At 38.5% G+C, this 23,325-nt stretch overlaps 2 protein-coding genes across 4 annotated transcripts in view; one reads left to right on the top strand and one right to left on the bottom strand.

The window, feature by feature from the left end:
• LOC134662753 (protein O-mannosyl-transferase Tmtc3) overlaps positions 1-3,500 on the top strand; it is a 156,419-nt gene extending 152,919 nt beyond the window's left edge. The window contains exons 11-14 of the mRNA XM_063519040.1: positions 478-758; positions 2,026-2,190; positions 2,248-2,407; positions 3,407-3,500. Of these exons, the coding sequence (XP_063375110.1) occupies positions 478-758; positions 2,026-2,190; positions 2,248-2,313 (512 nt within the window). The 3' untranslated portion in view covers positions 2,314-2,407; positions 3,407-3,500. The remainder of the gene's footprint in view (positions 1-477; positions 759-2,025; positions 2,191-2,247; positions 2,408-3,406) is intronic.
• A 7,289-nt stretch (positions 3,501-10,789) lies between these two features.
• Positions 10,790-22,647, bottom strand: LOC134662549 (high mobility group protein DSP1-like). 3 transcript variants are annotated; one of them, XM_063518812.1, is made up of 7 exons: positions 21,910-22,647; positions 16,917-17,414; positions 16,385-16,609; positions 15,727-15,890; positions 12,629-12,803; positions 11,307-11,409; positions 10,790-10,910 (listed from the first exon to the last, which is right to left on the bottom strand). In XM_063518812.1, the coding sequence occupies exons 1-6, from the start codon at positions 22,237-22,239 to the stop codon at positions 11,308-11,310; spliced, it is 1,494 nt and encodes a 497-aa protein (XP_063374882.1). In that variant the 5' UTR covers positions 22,240-22,647; the 3' UTR covers positions 10,790-10,910; position 11,307. The 3 variants fall into 3 exon arrangements, with proteins under 3 accessions (XP_063374882.1, XP_063374884.1, XP_063374883.1); XM_063518814.1 differs by lacking the exon at positions 21,910-22,647 and adding an exon at positions 20,533-20,621; XM_063518813.1 differs by having other exon boundaries at positions 10,791-10,900; positions 11,297-11,409.
• Positions 22,648-23,325: the final 678 nt, after the last annotated feature.

Genomic DNA, 23,325 nt, shown 5'->3' with positions numbered 1-23,325 from the left:
ATAGACTTAAATCACACGCGATTTTCAAACAATTCAAACGTAGTGTTGCTAACCCGTGATTTTTCTTGCCGCCTTTTTATACTGACTAGATTTGTTTGACCTAGTATACTTACTTATAATTTTGACTAGAATTTTGACTGGACACTGCAAGTTGAACAAACACATGTTCCGAATAGGGAAAAAACAAGATGCGACATGCAGGTTCTGTCAGGAGTCAGAGGAGACTGCTATGCACATTCTCTGTTCCTGCGGACCACTAATGTCCAAAAGAAGTACCTACCTAGGGCGACACATACTGGAACCCTATGAGGTACAGAGCATTACGGCCCAAAGAATCTGGAGCTTCCTGGATTCAACGGGCATCAGTAGTGAACTTTAAAGGGCTGTCACAATAGATCATAGCTTGGTCGAAGCGACACTCAAAGGCCCACAAAACCCCAATAATAATACTTATAATTTACTCCCACTTGTCCGCAGCAACGAACGAGCGCGTGCACTTCAACCTGGGCATGGTGTGCATGGACGAGGGCGACGCGGAGTGCGCGGAGCGGTGGTTCCGCGCGGCCGTGCACCTCAAGCCGGACTTCCGCTCCGCGCTATTCAACCTGGCGCTGCTGCTGGCCGATCGCCGCCGCCCGCTAGAGGCCGCGCCCTTCCTCAAGCAGCTAGTGCGCCACCACCCCGACCACGTCAAGGCGCTGGTGCTGCTCGGCGACATCTACATCAACTCCGTCAAGGATCTGGACGCCGCTGAGAGCGTACGTTTCACTTTTTAGGGCTCATTTAGACGGTGCGAGAACTCTCATTAGTGGCGTAGCGTGGGTCTCGGCCGCTCGGGGCGGATGAAAATTTTGCCGCCCCCTAGCTTACGTATTTCAATATAATAAGTGCGACTGAAATACTTATAATATTTATATGATATTATTGGTATTTATTCTGAAATTTTGCCGCCCCCTTAAAGTGCCGCCCGGGGCGGACCGCCCCCGCCCCCACTACGCTACGCTACTGACTCTCATGCGAGTTTCGTTACATTGCGTCATTTGATCGGTCGGCTGAATTGATGTAACCTCAATGGTCCGCAATGTAACTAAAATATACGAGTTCGCGCGCCGTCTAAATGAGCCCTCTGTCGGGCGGCGCTCGCTCGAGCCGTTTATGAAAGGGCTCGTACGACACCATCCATAGCACGGTCGCATTTTTATCGGTTGTCACCATGCCTGTCACGTTCTAACAAGTATGTAAGTGCGAAAGTGACGGGCATAGTGATAGTCGATAAAAATGGAACCATGCTGAGCCCGCTGGACGAGATGACAATTATTTGTCGACAAACGCCAATTTCAAAGTAAAAATGTATATACAATAAAGGGCACGTGGTTATTTTTCGTACTCGTCAATTTCAGAGAGCTTACCACGAATCACGTTCGACGTGTTGCCTCTGTCGCACTTGTAAATCTATCTAATCTAATACCTTTAAACGAGCTATTCTTGTATATTTATGTATATATATATATATATATTTCGGGGACCTCGGAAACGGCTGTAACGATTTCGATGAAATTTGGTATATGGGGGTTTTAGGGGACGAAAAATCGATCTAGCTAGGTCTCTGGGAAAACGCTAATTTTTGAGATTTTATATGTTTTCCGAGCAAAGCTCGGTCTCCCAGATATTTCGTACTTAAGTGTGACAGGGAGGCGACACGTCGAACGTGGTTCGCGGGAGGCCCTCGGATTCGGCAAACGGCTTAATAAATTGATAATAGGCTACATTCCTACTAGTCAAATCAGCTTCTTATTTAGAACTGTCAAAACGATTTTCTAATATGGAATTTATATGTAAACGAATGTAGTGACGTCACGGTAAACTCACCTACTTTTTACATTTCAATCCGATTTATTAAATACAAATTGTGTTTAAAAATAGCTGCTGTCTATGTTTTTCTAATAATTATCTGGTGCTTTATTTCGTGCACGGTTTGAAATAATCAATTTTAAGTACAGGAAACATCCCAATTGTCTCGCACAGTGCTACCGGCGCATCCTGGAGCTGGAGGCGGACAACGTGCAGGCGCTGCACAACCTGTGCGTGGTGGCGGTGGAGCGCGGCGCGCTGGCGGCGGCCGAGGAGTGCCTGGCGCGCGCGCTGTCGCTGGCGCCGCGCGAGCACTACATCCGGCGGCACCTCGCCGTCGTGCGCGCGCGCCGCGACCAGGCCGCGCACGCGCACCGCGCCCCCGCCGCCGCCGAGGTGCGCGCGCGCTGGAACTACATCCCGCAGCAGCCGCCCGACCCGCACGAGGCGGACCCCGAGTAGAGCCCCGCGCGGAGGCGTTCCGTTGACGATCAGGGTATTGAAAATTAAAAGTCGCTCCGCTCTTTCCGATCTGAATTTGAAATTTGCTAATGACATAGAGAAAAAAATACATAGAGTGCTCACTCCATACATCAGTTTTAGTACCAAAAAGACTATTAGCATCTAGCATCGAGTAGCGGAACTATCAGTACTGCTACTTGACCATGGTATAATAATATACTCCGCCTGGTACTCTCTTCCGAGATTCGCGAATGACCTAACTGTCACTTGCCTACGTCATCATGCTGTTTATAGGTTCTCAAACTTTAAAATGTGGGAGAATTTTAACCAACGGTGAAAATTATTTTCGGCATTAATTTTAAGTTATTCATGTAGAAACATAGTAAAATAAAACAAATATATACTGCCCTTTCCACTCCTACTCTTACAGTTCCGAATAGAACAGCCAACCATTTTCGTAACAAAACATTAATTACCAAGCTTATGACGTGAAAAGTTTGGAAAACACTGCGACTGCTGACACTGAGCGAGAAGGAAATAACAATTAACACGCGTTCGACAAGGATGACGGTCATGGATAAAATGGCGGATTGTCAAATGTGACAGCGCTATCCTGTGTTGCAAGTAGTGTAAACAGAATTACCCGAACGTCTGAAATTTCTTTCGTGAATCGGAAGATATTGCTAACGAATAATTAAAAATGACGTGTTATTGTAAAATTTAAGATAAAATACATATAAATGAAAATTATAAAATTATAAAGAAATATTTTAATTTATTAACCATAGATATAATGTACCCATGTAACATGTTATGTTGAAATAAAGTGGCAATGTTATTGTGACGTAGGCAAGTGACACTCTGGAAAGAGAAGACCATGTTTTATTAGACCATGTACTTGACAATAGATGTCGCCACCGACCGGAAAGTCTTATGCTGTTGAGATAAGACTTTCCGGTCAGTGCTACATCTATTGTCAAGTAGCAGTACTGATAGTTCCGCTACTCGATGCTAGATGTAGATACTGAAATTAATAGTCTGAACTGATGTATGGAGTGAGCACTCTATGTATTTTTTTCTCTATGCTAATGACGAGCCTTCGTCGCTCCCGATTCGTACCTGTAAAAATCTGTATTTCTCGGTATCGCTCTGTGAGGGGACGAGTCGATTAATAAACCGCTAATGTCCGCCCCTACGCCGGGGAGGATTCTCTGTGACTATATTGGGATTATTCCCACTAGTTACCACCAAGTTGTTACCAGTGGTAACTACTGGGAATTTTTTTCCCACCTGAAAAATTATTCCCAGTAGTTACCACTAACTCGTTAACACTGTTTTTATTAGTATTTAAGTCTAACAAAATGTTGGTGGTAACTACTGGGAATTATTTTTCCCAGTAGTTACCAGTGGTAAAAGGTGGGAAAAAAATTCCCAGTAGTTACCACTGGTAAGAACTTGGTGGTAACTAGTGGGAATAACCCCTATATTGTCGCAATGAATGCGAGATCGGTACCCAAAAAATTACAAGACAAGACTGACACTTCACTAAATAAATGTCTTCTAAATAAACGCCCCGTTTCAGAAACGAACATCTCTATGTGCAGACAAGCGGTCGTAATTTCTCTCGTCTCTGTTATACAGCTTCACTATTTGGAATGCTTTAAATTATTAAAATTATTATAATCATTAGGTACAGTATTTTGGCTGTATTTCGGTAATTCGTGATTTGTTGATCTCATAAAATATTAATTTGCATACGACGCCTTTATAATATTGTTAATAAGTACTTAAAGTTGGACAAGCTTCGTCATTAGCCCGGTATACGGTATCTGTGCGTAGATATGATTTATAATAACTGTTTATAGGGATAATAGATGGGATTTGTATCATTCCAATTATAATCTATTTAACTTTGTCTAGTCAAGATGCAATCGCATTTGATATAATTTTGGACTTATTTTTAATGCATTTACGAATAAGAAGTGATTTAAATCGATTCATTGTTGTAATATGTTGAACAACCTATGCTTGGAATAGACGTTGGGAGTAGCATTTAGATGAATGTGCCCCGCATAAAGCCACCCCATTTCAATAAGGCTATACAATAAACCTAGATATAAACAAGTTTCTGTCTCAATTCTTGTGAACATGTTTAATAATAACTGCATAATAAAACGGCAAAATGATCAGTGATAGGACTTCTTTTACACAGATGGAAGCAGCGAAAAGCGTTCAATGTATCAATTAAAAAGTATTTGCAATTTGATTCACTAATAGGTACGCGAAGGTTTCAACCAGAGACAGTGATGTTAAATAGCTATTTAATTTATAATTAGACATTGGTCTAATTTTTGGGCTTATAACCGGCGTGTGGGTAGCTTAGCCAGAGCTTACTTTGCGGCAGCTACGAGAAGATACGGAATTCAAGTCTCTAAGGTCTGGTCAAACATAGTGAGCACAAGGGTCGAATAGTTAACGATCGGTTTGGCGGCCAGAATAAGGTGCGGTACACGAGGTGGTAGAAATGGCAAGAAGAGTCCTAGTTAAGGTTAATTATTTTCGTAAAGGCAAATGTTACTGTGTAATGAGTAAATGAAGTGATCGACCGTTGTTAGATTTAGATGTGGAAAATGTAATGTTGTTCATGTTTTAAGATAAAAGTAACTTTTGTAAAAACTGAATTTTTTACAATGTCTTGAAACATTTCTGGTGGGAACTCTATAGGGTGTCAATGATTTGTAAGGACCCCAATATTATAAACTATTTGTCGTCAAAACGTTTATTTTTATAAAATAAAATGATGTTTCGAACAATTCTACAGCGTGTTTTATTTTCTATTTTATGTTGTTAATCCTAATATTAGTAGGTACAGTGGGTACCTACAAGGTACAATCGAGGACAGTTGAGCCACTTGCGACTATCCGTAACTTATCCGTCAAATACTAAACAACGGTTATAATCGTAAGAAGAAATTAGATAAGAGAGGAAGAAATTATATAGGATCATACTGCCTAATAAAGAACATTGGCAAGTAACTTAACAGTACACATTTGAGAAACGAAATGAAAGAACGTGTCGTGTAAAAGTTAAACTATATTGTTTTGTACATTGCACGATATTCAAAACAATATCGCCCACGGGTTTACACACAGGACTCTTACAAATAGTTATAGTCTCTGGAATTGCTTAAATAGTAAGGGAAGTAAGTGCAGTGAGTGCGCACTTTTGTCTCGGGCGCTGCCACTTGCCACGAATGTTCCTTGGATCGTACCAAACTGATCTAATGCCCTACCACGAGATTAAGGGTTCATTTAGACGGCGCGCGAACTCGTATACGATTTTATCTACATTGCGGACCATTGAGGTTACATCAATTAAGTCGACAGATCAAATGACGCAATGTAATTTCTGAATTAATGAATCCCTATGAGCCAAGGCACAATCGTGCTAAGCGGCGTCGCCTGAAACCATTGACGTATCTCAGGACTGGCCTTACGGGCAATAAAAATGGGGCCAGTACAGCGGTGTGACACCGCTACAACGCGATTGGTCGCAACTAGTTGCGTTAGACTGCACGATTGGCTCGAATTCGTGAGTGACACCACTGAACTAGTACCATTTTTAGTGCCCGTAAGATCCGTCCGATCCGTCGTATACGTCAATGCCTGAAACAAAATACTGTTCCATACATTTCTGCACTTCCCACTGTTACTCTCTCTGGAGTCCAATTCCATGTTCCATTTAGAAGTTAACTATTGGAGATTTCAAATTTATACGTAGGTAGTGAGATTGATACCTCACAATAGGAACATCTCAACGGAATCAGAAATATTCGAACAAGGTAGATTTTTAAAACAATACATGTTCATATTGGACCTTCGATCAACACGGGCTTCCGACAGGTCGGAAGGGATAGGCCCAAGCGATATCTTGACATTCAAATCATTCTGCCATTTTTCGCGGGGGGGAACGTGCACACAGTCGCACTTCTCACACACTTGCATACAAAATCCAATCTGTAATGACGACACAAATACAACCTACGAAGACAAATCTTGCACACCTCGATCTGTTTTTGTGTACGGACGAGTCAGAAGTGTCACAACACGCACACTAACACATTTTCGTCAAGAGATGAGAAGTCGGATTTGTTGCTCGACCGATCCGCAATTTGTACTGGGCGAGAAAAATCGATAAATCCAGCAATTACATGAGACTAAAATATAATAATTGTGTTTAAATATAATTAAACGTATGACATGTAAAAAAAATATTACGTGTGAAATGTAACACCTTCTTTTTGTGAATTTGATGTCCCCGACCTCTTTTTACAACAAAAAACCGAGCAATTAGGCATTTTCTCTGCTGCTGTGTTCACTCGCGCGTCTGGACTCGGTCTAGTTAAAAATCCGAGCGCAACTAGTTTTATTACCCGCGCTAGATCAGTTGGTCTTGTACCTAGGCAGAGGGGAAATAGTGCGAATGCCGCATCCCTTCCGTGTTGATCGAAGTATTGGACTTATCTGGCATACAAGCGAAAACAGGACGATCTAGCGTTACTCGAGACTTCAACAATATAAATTAAGTACTATCACGGTACACAGTCTCTATTTTCACAATTTTAATACTTGGAACATATTTGTGAACATAAAATAGTTTTCCGTTTCACTCTCCAGAATGTCAGGTTCTAGTAGAAATAATATATCTAAGGGTATAATAAAGGAATATAATTTAATTATTTACATTTTATTCTCACACATGTGCGCAGTCACCCGCGTCCCGATACTATAACGACTATCAACTTACAAAGGTAATTAATTCTTTTTTAATTAATTCAAACATTTGTTCCTGGCACTATACAATAAAGTACTGCCTCGACGCTCGCAAATATAAGGCCACACCTTCCATTTTGACCTTAAATTTAACGTTAACATAAAATCAACAATCAACTCTGAACTCATGAAAAACAATGGGAAGGGTTTACATCAAACTCCAAATAACTTATTGACACGAAAGGTTCTAATAACAACGCACTGGTATCGGTACTTAAAAAAAATAGTCTTCAATGCAATATGAAGGATTCAACGGCCGTGATTGGGTTTCATTCTTAAAATCAATCGGTATATTTACTTTTATAATCCCAAAATCTAACAAGAATAGAATCAAAACACCGAAATTAGGGTAACAAAGCAAACCCATGTTGCGGTAACATAAGCGACAGGACAAGTTATTCAGAATAAACTAGAGTAAACCAACGTTTGTTATCGTATCTATACATATATTTCCGCGTTACGCATGCTAAATCGTCGCTATACTTACTCAACCTCATATCTGCAACAATCATTTGATGGAAATGTCGCTTTTCTTTCATTCGAAATACGGGTGTGTTTGTCATCAAATGAGTGTTGCAGATACGAGGTTGAGTAAGTATAGCGGCGAAATCTAATACTGTGTATGAACTTAAAAGAACTTCCATTTTCGTTGTTATGTACTACTTCTATATAATTTACAAAAAATGCTTTTAGTTTACTATAGAAAACTCTAAATACGAAATAATCAAATACAGTATCTAATGGCACTAGGTGATAAATTAACTAAATACAAAATACCAACAACAAGGCAATTATTAAAAGTAATGACGACGAAAAACGATATGTCAACGATGAAATATATGTGGATACGCAGAACGATTAATATTATCATGGAGGCTAATTCAATTCAAACTTATTTGTACATAATCGCGTGCATTTCGCTCGCTTGAACAAGTTCGCGCGAAAAAAAAACTAAAGTCAATTTAGATATCAAAATGTTCGTTCGAATTGTCCTCCTGGCCTTTGGGAAACTGGTAGATTTGGACGCAGAGCATTTTGCTTCATTAAGACAATAAGGTTCTTTGTAATAACTGCTCTTAATATTAGATGACGCTGATAAAACCGTAGGTAATTTTTTTATTCACCCATATCCCATATGAGTAAACCAAACCTATTAGGACATGTTTTATAAGAGACAGTAATATCACGTAAACACAACGTATTATAACCATTTAATCACTATAAAAAAACGATTGAGATTTATGTAGATTTTTCCAACAGATCAAACAATTTCTTACGTGGGACTATTTTCCAAATAACCTTTAAAATTTACTTAATTGGTTTGTATTCTCTACACCACAATGAATTTCTCTAAAATGTGGTCATGATCATTAATAACGTTAGCATAAGTATCTTAAGTAATCTATTAATAGTATTATTGAAACAAAGGGTCAAAAATATGTGAACACGAAATTGAAGTGCGTATGGCAGTTAATAGTACATTACATACCTAGGGAGGTGAATTATGCGATCTGGGGCGGGTTATTCCCACTAGTTACCACCAAGTTGTTACCAGTGGTAACTACTGGGATTTTTTTTCCCACCTTTTACCACTGGTAACTACTGGGAAAAATAATTCCCAGTAGTTACCACCAACTTGGTTTAGTGGTAACTACTGGGAATTTTTATTCCCAGTAGTTACCACCAAAATTTTGTTAGAGTTAAATACTAATAAAAAAACAGTATAAATAGTATAGTATATATATATATATATATATATATATATATATATAACAAAAATTGTCAGTAGTTACCACCAAACAGAGTTGGTGGTAACTACTGGGAATTATTTTTCCCAGTAGTTACCAGTGGTAAAAGGTGGGAAAAAATTCCCAGTAGTTACCACTGGTAACAACTTGGTGGTAACTAGTGGGAATAACCCACTGGGGCTTTACGAATTACCGCCCGTGGTTTGTCTAAAGTTTTACGTCTTGCCTTGGCCAGGAAGTGATATTTTGTCCTCGCGTAGGTGACGTAAAATAATTTTGCCCCGTGGCAAGGTACCTACAAAGTGTAGACCTTGACTCTACCGGAATGTGAGAATTAAATATAAAATAAATCATTATAAGAAACTTAGAAATCAATGTTGATTTATGACCATGACCACGGTGACATGTGATTGTATAAAAATATTCGAGTAATGTATAAAAGTTTGAAGGCAAACGGGGTCAACCTTTGCAGTATAAAACCATAGATTCATATTAACTATACATCCAGGTAAGTAATAGGCTCATATGTCATCCACCGTCTCAATTCCGTGGACATATTTACTATACGTTAATTGGCTGTAGAGATTTTAATGGCAGTTTCGGTTATCTAGCCAAATACCAGACTAGGCAACCACATAACTGAGGTACAGAGTTGGTAATTGGTAAAATAATTATGGAGTGCTTTTCTGGTTGGCAGCTTAGTTTTGAGGCTAAATCTAGTTAAAGTAATGAATTTACTTAACATAATACAAACCAGCCGCACTCAGGCAAGTCTTCAACCAGTCATAGTTAAGCATAATAACTTCTTAGCAACCAACTTAGGTAAGTGGCTTATTTTTACATTTATAGACTATCCATGAAATTGATTCGAAAAAAAGCTAGAATAATTAACCTAAGAAAATTTCCAAGTAATATATAACACAATATGCTGCCATATCACATAGATTAATTTACCGTACTTCAAAATTCACACTGCATCAGACATCTTACAACAAGTCTCTTCTAATCGGGACAAAAATTGCGTACGTTAAGTTCTAAAGTAGGTACATTGCGTGGCCAAAGCTGGGCACAATCTCTTCTAATTCTTATTTGGCTGTGATCCGAAATCGATGTAAAATTTAAGAATCTAACCCCAGCACCTTAAGGAATATGAGTACCTATTTATATTTTATATCCAGGAGATTACGTAAGGCGCTAGACAGACTTGTAGGTTCAGTATCGATACGGCACACTGTATTTATTACTTTTATTAGTTTCGATTCCTTACTGCTAAGTCAGGAAAAGGCCTAACGTGGTGAAAGAAAAAGTTTTGAGTAGGTACAAGCACTACGTTTTGACATCTCACATTTTGCCAAACTTTACACCACAATGGCTATATCAATTTTTGCTCCGATGTCAATAAACATAACCAACCTGGATGCATAGTCATATAGTATTAGCCTAACGGTGAATTAATACTGGCACCCTGTAACCAGTACAGTACCACACAAGTATTCTGACAAAATCAAACAATAAGGCCCAGAGCGTTCACTCTAGTTGCCGCAACACAGAACTTTCACAACGACTTTCATTTGCCAGATGGGTAAAATTAGGGGTAAAGATGACATGTATCCAGCATTCAAACTATTAGACATGAGTACAGTAACAAAAGCAGATTAATTAGAAAACTAAGTACCTTAAAACTTCCTAAAAATAATACAGAATAACAACTATGGTCCAATTAGACAAATATTATGACTAAAACCTGTTTTATTCAGGTCATAAAAGTCACACCTAGTTGTTTATAGTAGAGTATATGATAACGATTACCCTAGCCATCAACGAAAGTAGTACTTCCATGTAACTGAAAGAAAATTTAGGACCAGAGTAAAAAAAAATATAGTAAACAATATAGATGAATAGACATGACATCTCGTGGAAATGATATGACTTGTAAAGTTCTGCGCAGCGAGCGCGCCGGGCCGACAGTACCATACGCAAAGGAACAGTTCTGTACGATACAACTAGACATGGGTAACTCCGGAGTGATAGATGAAAAAGATATATATCTTTCTCGTTTCATGAATCGCTCTTCTTGTCTTTACGAATCCGAATGTATCAGTATATCCGTACGTCTCACTCCCTCGGCGACGATTTATGAAAGCGATAAGCGAAGTCTCGGTCGCGCATCGACCGAAGTAACACGAACGAGCGACAGCGGTCGTTCGGACGGATTCGGACGCGTCATTATAATTAACTACTCTCTCATGACTCAAAGTCAGCAAGTGCCGATGTTGCGAGCGGGACGACTGTTACACACGGATATAAAGATATAAAAGAGTGATACATATTCCAATGATAAAAAGATATATATCAATCTTTTCCCTCTACTGACACATTTCGCCCATGTCTAGATACAACTAGTCACTACCACTTCACTTGTACTCCTCGTCGGCCTCGAAGTCGCCGACATCCTCGACCTCCTGCGGGGCCGCTTGGACTAGGCCTAGCGGCCCCTTTTTGTACGCCGTCATCTCCTGCGGACAATGAAAATAATCAAATGAAAACGTATATTCTATGCCTACCTCATTTTTAATGTATAATTTCTGGATCTATCTGGATCTATAAATTCTGCATCTCTCGATCTTACAAAACATGTAATTCTAGTGATACTGCATGATAAGAAATAGTATTAGTACTTAGAAATAGAATTATAATAATTATTGTTTTCAATTATCGTATTATAATAATGCATGTTTGTCGAAGCAAACATTAAATATTGTAAAATTTAAAATCTTTATCTACGCAATTTATAAATAATATAAAATTTTATGTACCTATGTAGTGAAATGTAAATTTCTTTTTGAGAAAATAAAAAAATCTTTAACCCGATATAGAATTGTCGACGCGCCTAATAGAGGCCTCGGACGACCAGAGGACTGGCCACTATTTCGCACAGCAAATTAGTATCGCTATACAGCGAGGAAACGCAGCCAGCCTTCTAGGCACCCTGCCCGTTGACGGCGATTTAGGGCAAATTTTTTACTTGTAGCATAGTAGTAGGTTTAGTAAGTGTTATTACTTATGTTGTTTTTTTTTTGTTTTGTGTGTTAATAAAAAAAATGAAAACAGTAGAAAGAGAAACCCGTATACGTTTTTTTTTAACAAACAGCCTCTCACCCTAAATGTACAACTACGGGGTGAAGGTACGTAAAAAAATACGAATGGTTAAGAACCACTGTTATATTGCAGCAAAAACAGCAAAAAACAAAAGGGTTCCGACTCAGCTACACGCTTCACTCTATTGAGCAAAGCACTGATATTCTGCCGGAACCCAGATCACGTTACAGTTGGGTAAATATTATGGTAAAAAGTACGGTACTGTAAAAAGTGTGTAGTTTAGTGGTGTTAAAATGTTCCGGAATAAAATACATAAATAAAACGAAAATAAGAAATACAAAGTGGCTCAAAATCTCCTATTATCTCGTGTCTATTTGCACGATAGGGCACCAATACTTTAGTGTTAAAATTTTATATTGGTACGGTATTTTTCTGTTTTTCCTTTACAGTGAGTGGATCACCTTACCCTGTCATATCTCGCCTTGTCCTGCTCGGAGAGCGCCTCGTACTTGGACTTGGCCTCGTACTTGGACTTGGCCTCCGGCTCGGCGGCGGCCCAGCGCCGGCCGAGCTCCTTGGCGATGTCGCCCATCGAGTACTCGGGGTTGTTCCTTTACAGTGAGTGGATCACCTTACCCTGTCATATCTCGCCTTGTCCTGCTCGGAGAGCGCCTCGTACTTGGACTTGGCCTCCGGCTCGGCGGCGGCCCAGCGCCGGCCGAGCTCCTTGGCGATGTCGCCCATCGAGTACTCGGGGTTGTTGGCCTTCACCTTCGAGCGCTCGTCGTTGCAGAACCAGAAGAACGCAGACCTGTTGGACGGACAACTTCAGTGATACCACAATAGGCTACATGACTAATTTTCATTTATGGTATCAATCTATCGGGTTTGTTTTTAGGATCAAATGTCTATATGGGACCCATTGCATTAAAGTAACACAAAAGTCAGAAATTGTAGTCAAAGGCCGACAGTCGCACTTCACTCGCGAAACGCCCTATACAAAACGAGAAGGGAACGTGACGTCAAGGTCTCTGGGAGCCCATCTTGTAGTATGGACAAAACAAGAAAATTGCGTTTTTGTCGGTGAAATATTGCGTTTATGTATATAGTTGCTATACAATATTTTTTTGGATGAAATGTAAGGAATCGAATGGTACCCTTACTTTTATCGTTTTTGGAAGTTAAAAAAAAACTTAAATTTTGAAACTTTCGGGTCCTCTATTTTTGTAATTTTTCAATATTTTATTTTAATATCCACATTATTGTGATAAATTGCTCGTTTGCTAGATTTTGTTATAAAATTCAACATGTGTCATGATCCCTATAACACTTTCATTTCGAATCTTAGTTTAGTAACTTTATTTTTGAGTTTAATTGCAGTGAGACGCCTCATTCGGTTCTCGTATGTTTCTTTTCTCTTAATGAATGTGTTAATTATAAAGGATTCTGACTCTTGGAGACCCTATACATCTCTAAGGATAATTTGATAAACTGTTATATTATAGTTCTGACACTTAGAGACATTTACACCTCTAAATAACTTTAGATTTTATTTTTTTCCATGTATCTGTTTTATTTATTTTTAATTTTATTATTACAGTTTTTTATGTAATTCGACATTAGGAGACCTTATACATCTCTAAGTAATTGTAATATGTTAGTTTGATTTGGTAGTTGCAGTTGTATTTTATAATTGTTGATGTATTTTTTTTTTGCTTGTATGTAAATTCAATGTTGACGTGTAAAAGTGTTCTTGTGGCTTATTTGCTGAATAAATGTTGAAGTTTGAAGGTATTTTAAAATATGAATATAAAAGTATAGTATTTACAAAGCAATACCATAAACGCATTATAAAAAACCTAACCTAGTCAACCGGCGGTCAGGGCCACAGAGATTAACCGACGTACTATAGCGCCGTGTCTAAGATTACCGATACCGCCTTCTGCATCTATTTGTTTATTTTTATAATTACTTGCAGTTATTTATTGTAAAGCGGCACGGTAGACCTCGTTGGAGACGGTGGGACAAGCTTAATGCCTTTCATAAAGACCGGTGGCACAGGGCGGACACGCCATACATCAAAAAAACGGCCAAGTGCGAGTCGGACTCGCCCATGAAGGGTTCCGTATTTAGGCGATTTATGACGTATTAAAAAAAAACTACTTGCTAGATCTCGTTCAAACCAATTTTCGGTGGAAGTTTACATGGTAATGTACATCATATATTTTTTTTAGTTTTATCATTCTCTTATTTTAGAAGTTAAGGGGGGGGGGGGGGGGGACACACATTTTACCACTTTGGAAGTGTCTCTCGCGCAAACTATTCAGTTTAGAAAAAAATGATATTAGGAACCTTAATATCATTTTTGAAGACCTATCCATAGATACCCCACACGTATGGGTTTGATGAAAAAAAAAATTTTGAGTTTCAGTTCGAAGTATGGGGAACCCCAAAAATTAATTGTTTTTTTTCTATTTTTGTGTGAAAATCTTAATGCGGTTCACAGAATACATCTACTTACCAAGTTTCAACAGTATAGTTCTTATAGTTTCGGAGAAAAGTGGCTGTGACATACGGACGGACAGACAGACGGACAGACAGACAGACATGACGAATCTATAAGGGTTCCGTTTTTTGCCATTTGGCTACGGAACCCTAAAAATGATTTGCGTTTATATGTGTGCGCGGCACGTCTGTACACGCGTCATTGAGTTTCTGACGGAATCCTGACGGAATCTCAGTAGAGCGACTTACGCACACATTCATGTCGCGGCCTGTCGCGGGCGAGGTAATCCGAGTCGGGGCGGGGCGGTGCGTGTCCGTTCTGTATGATAATACTATTACTTATTCTGTGCCGGTGGGAGACTTCACGGCATAGGGATACGTGGAAGAAAAAGGAACTTTGTCCAACAGTGTGTCTCGCAAAATAAATAAAATAATTTGTTGTTACAGCGGCAGCATTAAAATTCTTTCAGAAAATTATAACTTATACATACATTGTATATTTGTCAACAAGTTTTTGTCATCTGTGTTTGTCATAAATAAATGTATTTTCTTTCTTTCTTTCTTTCTAAAATGGTTCTTGAGATAGAGCTTGCTGACAGACCGACGGAGGGACAAATTAATCTGTCAGCTCCCACGGCTCATATATGAGCCAGAACGCTTATGGTGACGTCATATCGTGGGATTCGACAGGTTAAGCTTAGTAATAGGGTTCCTTTGGATACTGAACCCTAAAAATTTATGTTCCTCTAAAACAATTCTATTATCTCTAAATAAAACAACTCTTTTTACGTTTTGTTCATTTAAATACATCCCGACGTTTTGAACCCTTTACAGCATTCATGGTCAACAGGAGTCAGCAAAGATCTATTAAATATTACAATACCGATACTCATAAAATAGTTCTATATCATCAGCGAGTATGTAACTGACATATCTCAAACTAACTGTATACCTAAATACCTACGGCAAAATTTCCAGCCTCGTCAACAGTAATATTGTCTTATATAGTTTACAGTAAGGGCCACCCCACATCTAGCGTCTTTCGAGCGTCGGCGTCTCGTCGGCGTCTACAACTCTATGGCCCTGCTCGACGCAACGTCGACGCAACTGCGCAGCGACGTCAATTTCCATAGCGCTGACCGACGCCGACGCTCGAAAGACGCTAGATGTGGGGTGGCCCTAAAAAGTGACTGTCTATACTATAACAAGTGACGTGACCATAAACTCACAGCGATCGCTTCGGCGCGTTGGGGTCCTTGTACTGCTGGCGGCGACGGCCGCGGCCGATCTTCACGTCCTTTGGCGGCACGTAGCTCTGCATCTCTAGGTCGTACCGCCTCTTGTCCCCCTCTGCCATCTCGTGGAACCTCTGCTTCTCCTTTTCTGACATCGTCTGCCAAGGAAATTTTGTTTGTCTCTCTAAGTAAGTATACAGAGTTCCCGCAATGAGCCGTGTGGGGCACAGAACATACGCAATGCGACGAAATTAAAAACACGTACTAACATTCCTGAAGATATATCAAAAACAACTTACGTAATTTATTAGGGTTAATTGTTGCCCACCAAGCCTTGGTGGAGAACAACAATACGTCTACGGATTTGACGTGGCACTTGAGACTTTTTAGAAGTATGCAGAAATGAAAATTGAAGGGACAAAAAATAATAGCACTGTCTCTGCTACTCCCACTGAAAGTTCCAAAACACCATCTCGTTCGCTCATCTCTCCTCTCCCCTTGTCAGGCCCAATTACAGTATTGTTTACATATCTACCTGATATTACTGCGCTCATCAGGGTCTTGTGTCATTTGTGTACCTAACTATACTCTTAAGTACTTGGAAAACCTAATAAATAAATACAATACAATACAATACAGCTAAAATACTTACATTCCACCGCTCCGCACACTTCTTCGAGAAGGCAGCGAACACAACATTCTCATCGGGGTGTTTCTTCTTATGCTCCTCGCGACAGGTTTGCACGAAGAAGGCGTACGCGGTCATGCGACCGCGCGGCTTGTTGTATGCGCGTGCGCGCGGCATTTTCGCGACGGTCTTGTTCGCCGACTGCGCTATTAACGCCTGCTGTTGCTGCTGGGCTTGCTGCTGCAACTCCTGGCGAATAATACATTTATTTAAGTATAGAATAATGCGACTCCACAGTCAAACAAATGTAGTTTTGTGGAGCTTTGTCCTTAACAAAAAAGTTGTAACTTTTGTGTAATAAATAACTAAAATAAAATAATAAAAATTATAAAAAAGTATTTGTCAGAAAAATCATGTAGCTTCCAAGGGGCACTAATATTGACGCTTGTTGGTCTCATATCGTCTTTGATCAATTATATGTATATGTGATCAAAATAGTAATATGATTTTTCAAACCTCTATGTGAAAAAGAACAGCGCAAAAAAATTGCACTTACTTGTAATGTTGAAGATTGTTGTTGCAATGCAGCCTGTATTTGTTGTTGCTGTACAGCCTGCAAGTGGTCCTGCAGTGTTTGCTGCTGTTGCTGCAATGACTGGGCAACTTGTTGTTGCAATACAGCTTGCGCTTGTACAAGGGCCTGCGCTTGAGCTTGGCTCAATGTCTGCTGTAAAGTCTGTTGCAGCTGTTGCTGCTGCTGTTGTTGCTGCTGCTGCTGCTGTTGTTGTTGTTGCTGCTGCTGCTGTTGTTGTTGTTGCAGCATCTGCTGCAATGATTGTTGTTGATTTTGCTGCTGTTGCTGTTGCAAGGTTTGCTGCAAAGTCTGTGCTTGCTGCAACTCCTTCCTCAAGTTCAGTTGGATGAGCTGCTGTATCTGGCCCTGCTGTTGTTGTATGGCCTGATTCTGCTCCTGCGACTGCAAGGACTGATGGCTCTGAATACCATTTGCCTGCTGTGCGCCCTGCTCCGGATCTGGACTTGACTGGTTCTGGGACTGTAACAATGAAAAAAAACACATAATTCAATGTATTTTTTTTATTTGGAGAATTTAAAGAGGTTAATTGTGATAATACCTTTCGGGTAATACACTATATATACTTAAACAATCAATATACCTAAAGTCTATTTTTTTATTCCGTAGACTGAAATGACAGTTAATTGTATGAACATGAAATGTCATTTCATACTATTAACTGTCATTTCAGTCTACCGAATAAAAAAATAGACTTTAGAGGTCATTTTATTGTCTTAAAATACATTAAGAATATAGCAAAAATAATCCATAATTCCATTTGAAACTTTGAAGATTATTGTCAGTAAAAATAATTCAATCACATTATAATGTGAAACATAAATATTGTGATAGTCTGATGTATGTGTTTAATTTAAATGCTTATTTTAGGTAACTACTCGTACATCAAAACATTCAAAAGAGAGAGTGGACTGAGAAATTGAACTAACTTTGAATATAGAGGGTTTTTAAACTTTTTATTACTTCATGAGCATAGGTAATATAGTGCGTGGGCCCTGTACCATGAGCAAATGCTTAAAAGTCTTAAAACATATATTGTAGTCCTCAAATAATAAAACTTTTATCTAACATCTTTTAAAAATTACAAGTCTTTAGATTTCCTATTTTTCATTACTATTATAGCCTCTTTATTCCCATAACTTTTCAAATTATTTAGTTAGCAATTTTAATTTTAGATTTGGTTAAAAAATATATTTTTATGCTATTGTTGTTTTAGTTGAATTTCTCATTTCTTGGGGTTTAGGTAAAGGCCTCCTCCCATTTCTTCCATAAATATCTGTGTTTGGCGTTGTACATCCAGTTTTTTCCTGCAACCTCTACTATGTCATTGGTCCAACGCTTGACAGGTTTACCAGCTTTCCTCTTGGCTGGTAATGGTCCTTTCCATCTTGTTGTTAATGTTGTCCATCTGTTATCTGTATACCTTGAGATGTGTCCTGCCCATTGCCATTTGAGCTTTAAGGCTTGTGTGAGCACATTTTTTACGTTAGTGTTACTTCTTATAGTTTCTTTTTTTCATACAAATTAAATATTATTTTCAATGTATGCTAACTTCACTGTAAGTAATTGACATTGCTTGTCACTTTACAAAATTCGCAATACAAGTAGCAATACATTAAAAGTATATTGGATCTTGGATTAACTTTAAAGTGTACTAAAAACAAAATAAAATGTTGGTCAGTTTGAGGAGTACAATCTACAGTTTAATTTACTGCTCCTGTTACTGGGCCCACCCAGTATGATAAATGAAAACATTTTTACAAGCTTTTTATTAACTTGCAATGTATGTTTAACTTGTAACTATATTTGTATGGGTCAAATCTTGCAAGTTAAATTTGACCAACTACCCAACTTCCAAAGAAGCTGAAAGTTTGCATACATATGTAAGTCGGGTGACAATGCAATATATCATCTATCCACCATTGCCCTGTGAATAGATGAACTCTGTAATTAAACAACGAAACCTAATTGTGTTTGGGGATTTTAGAATTGTCTCGATGAGTATTCATTGTCTGTGGGAAGAAAAGTACAGTTAGCGGCAAAAGCTTGTACCCAGAAAGAATTTTTTTCAAAAAACAAATTAAAGCTGGCCACACACACTAGGTTTTGCGTGTCGGTTTTGCTTGTGCAAGCAAAACCAACAGGCACGACCGAGTTTCATAGGGCACACACACGTAACGACAAACCTGCACAAACTCTCAGTTCAAACCATCATGGCACCGGTAGCGGTCGTTGACGTCGACGCAATATCGCTATTAGGTTTATATTTCGTCAGCCATACACGCATACAAACCATGAATCCACTCCACACTTAAAAAATAATAAAACTGGCCAAGTGCGAGTGGGACTCACGCACGAAGGGTACCGTACCATTATCTATAAAAACGGAAAAAAAATCATGGGAGCCCCACTCCGACTCGCACTTGGCCGGTTTTTTAGTGTTTGTTGTACTAGAGGCAACAGAAATAGATCATCTGTGAACATTTCAACAGTCTAACTAGCATAGTTCATGAGATACAGCCTAGTGACAGACGGACGGATGGACAGTGGAGTCTTAGTAATAGGGTCCCGTTTTACCCTTTGGTTACGGAACCCTAAAAATCTACTAAAAATCCTCTACAATTGCATTTCGTTTGCGAGACGACTTTGTTGCACGGTGACTTGCGACCTATCCCCTCGGCAATCACTGGATAACTGAAGCCTATCAAGCCTGCCAGCCACACACGTTCAGTTATACCTGCGCAAGCGAAGTGCGCAAGCACAACCGACAGGCAAAAAATATAAATTTTGATATTTTCAATTTTGCTTGCGCAGGCAAGGAGTTTGCTTGCGCAGGCAAGGAGTCATGTCATACACACGTTCAGTTATGCCTGCACAAGTAAACTGTGCAGGCATAACCATCGGTTATAACCTAGTGTGTGTGGCCGGCTTAACACTGCGTTTGTTTATCATCCGTTCATTTGTTTAAGTATTTTAATACAGGTATTCTTTTGTTTCTACTTAGTGGCACAATTTATGACAAACATTTGTTAATTTTAACAATTCAGAGGCTAAAAAGCATTATTGATTGATAAATAATATTGGACCATCTTAAACAAATTGACACGGTATACATACAGTGGGACTACTGTAAGCTCAATAAGGCTTGTGTTGTGGGTACTAGACGTATAAATATGTTATGGCAAGTTATAAGACACCTGCTTTTTATTTCACATTATATGTAGGTGGAGCCCAACTCTACAATGAAGTTTTTTTTTCCATTTGCGATTTTCAAATCGCACGTAGCATCGAAAATCTATTGGTACATAGGTACGTCGGTTCTAACCTATCCAATGAAAATACCTACCTAATGTCCTACCGCCTAAGATGCCGAAAGTCCTATAATCCTCGCCTTTCGATACTTCTATAAATAGGTAATTACTACAAAGATATGATTACACATACAAAACACATTATTCACGATGTTATAGTAGAATTCTATTAGGTAAATTATGATAAGAACTAAAAATGTAGGCAACTGAAACTACTCAACTGTTCTTGGAGGATACCAACTAAAATTAGACAACTGTTAGATACATACCATTGTACTAATTATCAAATAAAGACACGTAGTGGATGAACTATATTCCATTTCGCACACCACCTTATACACCTTTGCCGTTACTTGGATCCTATCCTATTAAGAATGGAAGAATTGGAAGAGTTAAATAAAGTTGCGGGTACTTACTCAATTATTTTTCAAGTCCACGGTTCTGTTTTGGGTTTTGGAGGCCATATAAATCATATACAGGATAGGATACTAGGTTTTTTTTTGTAATGGCATTTATACTGGGTCAACCTAATCTTGTCAGTAAATAGGAACAAAAATCTATACTCATCCTTTTCTTTCGGGTGCTAGTAGTAGTGTAAGACAAAGATAGTATGATTATCTCTGTCTATGTTTGAAATGGAACAGTCCTTTGACACACTATACTAAAGTAGCCAGTGTCATGTCCATGTATTAAACCGAAATTTTAGAATTTAGAATGAGAGAATAATAGTTGCTGATTCCATAATTTGTATATATCAAAGTTTCAATTTATTAAGTTCACAGAAAGAAACTACTGCTAAAAATAGATAGAACTACTAGGTTTGATTGGCAAGCTGTCACGAGTGTCAGTCACATATACTATAGAAAAAAAATACATTATCAGTCGACATTTAAAATGAAAATTACCGTAAGTGCAAAATGTGTTTTGTGAGTGAATGGAATTAAATGAATGATGCAATAAATGAATATCCAGTGAATGAATGGTAAATAACACCTGTAAAACTGTAGCTTTATAAAAAATAGTGACTTAATGTACCTAATTAGAGTTTTTTTACAAAAATATTCATTTTAGATTAGGTACCTAGTAAATTCTTATTCAAATTGAAGCGAAGGAAGGTACGTGCGGCTTATGCGGTTTATTTCATCAAATTCTAAATTTCTCTACCGCATACCTACCTAATATGTATTTTTAATATAATAATCTTATTGAAAATAAAATAAAATTTACATCTGCGTCCGTTCGTAATGTTAAAAAGGGCAATGCCTTAATATAATGCACTTCCGTTAAACCAGTCCCTACGTGTGTGCCCAATGCCACTTGCAACAATAATCACAACAAAATACGGGTTTCAAGTGCCTTCGGGACCTTCCTGTTTTGCAATAGAAAAATATTGTAAATAATGAATTACATTACGAATACTACTTTAATTTTTTCTGAGACATGTATGCTTTAGTATGCTTTTTCGTCAAACGCTTTCGTTGTTTTGGTATTTGATGCAGAGACAAAAAATACTTATTTTATTTATATAAATATGTACATTCGATTATATTTACACACACTTACATAATATTAAATTGGTTTGTAGATTTTAGAAAATCAGTCAACACAACACAAACAATTCAACAAAATAAATGAAGATGATTTACCGCCGGAGAAGACGCCTGTTGGTGAGAATCAACTGATCCTGATGCATACCACCAAGACTGTTGTGGAGATTCTTCTCTGTTATTAGAGCCAGATACAAGGCGGTAATCGTAACTAGATGTAGAGTTATCAGCGCCATTATTTGAAAACCCTCCAGTCATTTTATACGTGTATAACTGATGCGTTGCAGCAGCTGTGCTTCGTGCAATTTCCTCATTTATTTGTTGTTGTTGCTGTTGCTGCTGCTGCTGTAGATCCCCTGCGCTTCCAGGCCACCACGAGGCCTCATCGCGCGCACCCCAAGCGCCCCCCGTCGCGCCCCGATCCCCCATTTTACAATTGCCGCTTTAGGCTGACCAGTTTCTTTATCCTTCCTTGCGGCTACAAAATGATTATTGTGTTCTTGAAATTGTACCAACCATGTCCCTTTCTTAATATATAAATCCTTGTACGTATACTTCACACAAATTCGTTACCAAAAGGGTCTTATGTTTTTAGTGAATTCACTCTCACTTTTAACAGAAAACCTTGATTAGCACAAAAACTCAATATTGCCATGAGTATCACATAAAATATAAGTCCATTTACAATGTTTAGCAGTTATATATAGCAAATTCTTGCGTGATCTTTAATCAAAAAGCTGCCGGCTTTAAGTTCTACATACAATCCACGCGCGTACGTTTTGTCTTCGTTCCTTCGTACTTTAAGTCAATACAGTTGGCAACGTCGCATAACGAGACGCTAAACAAGTGCACACTGGCGCCCCCAACGCGCAGCGGCTACACGGAAAACATTCGAATATACACGAAGAGAGACCGACTGCGCACGAAGTGGCAACGAAGCTCGTCCAGTAACCGGTCAATAAGACGATTAGCGCAGCTACGGCGATCCGCGTCGGTACTGAAGTCCTTTTGTTTTTATTTACGTCATTATAATTATATATTATTTTCGTAACTCCAGTCCAGTATAAGCTAAGACTTCATAAATTATACGAATGAAATGCATATTCAGGCTTGTAACTAGATTTTACGTATTCTGTGAACTTAAATAAAGGATATTATTATGAGTCACAAATGGAAAGGCTAATGTTGGATATAGTATCAACATTACATATGATATACATAACCAGTTAGGATAAGAATCCAATTAATGTTTTTAGTATTTATTTCTATAGTGTATTCATTCTTTCATTATGTCGTAATATTTTATCATTTCAAAAACTTGTTTATTATATCTGTATTTATATTGAAAAAACACACTCTATTATATTATAAGTAAGTAAGTCAAAGTCAAAAAAAGATTCTTTAACATAGCAATATGGCTTGAACTTTTGGAAGAGCTAAATCGAGGATGACTTCAACAATAGTTTGCGCTGCTGTCACATATTACTGTACTATTAAAAAAATATGAAGCTAAAC

The sequence above is a fragment of the Cydia amplana genome, chromosome 3 (genome assembly GCF_948474715.1).
Source record: "Cydia amplana chromosome 3, ilCydAmpl1.1, whole genome shotgun sequence".
Classification (NCBI taxonomy): domain Eukaryota; kingdom Metazoa; phylum Arthropoda; class Insecta; order Lepidoptera; family Tortricidae; genus Cydia; species Cydia amplana.
The sequence above is the reverse complement of the archived record's forward strand: the minus strand, read 5'-3'. Positions and strand labels throughout refer to the sequence as shown.

Coding starts and splice junctions, on each gene's coding strand:
- LOC134662549 (XM_063518812.1), bottom strand. CDS start 22,239: ATGGGGGATCGGGGCGCGACGGGGGGCGCTTGGGGTGCGCGCGATGAG. Junction 15,891..16,384: donor AGTGTGCGGAGCGGTGGAAT/GTAAGTATTTTA, acceptor TTTCCTTGGCAG/ACGATGTCAGAAAAGGAGAA. Junction 11,410..12,628: donor ACAAGGCGAGATATGACAGG/GTAAGGTGATCC, acceptor CATTGTCCGCAG/GAGATGACGGCGTACAAAAA.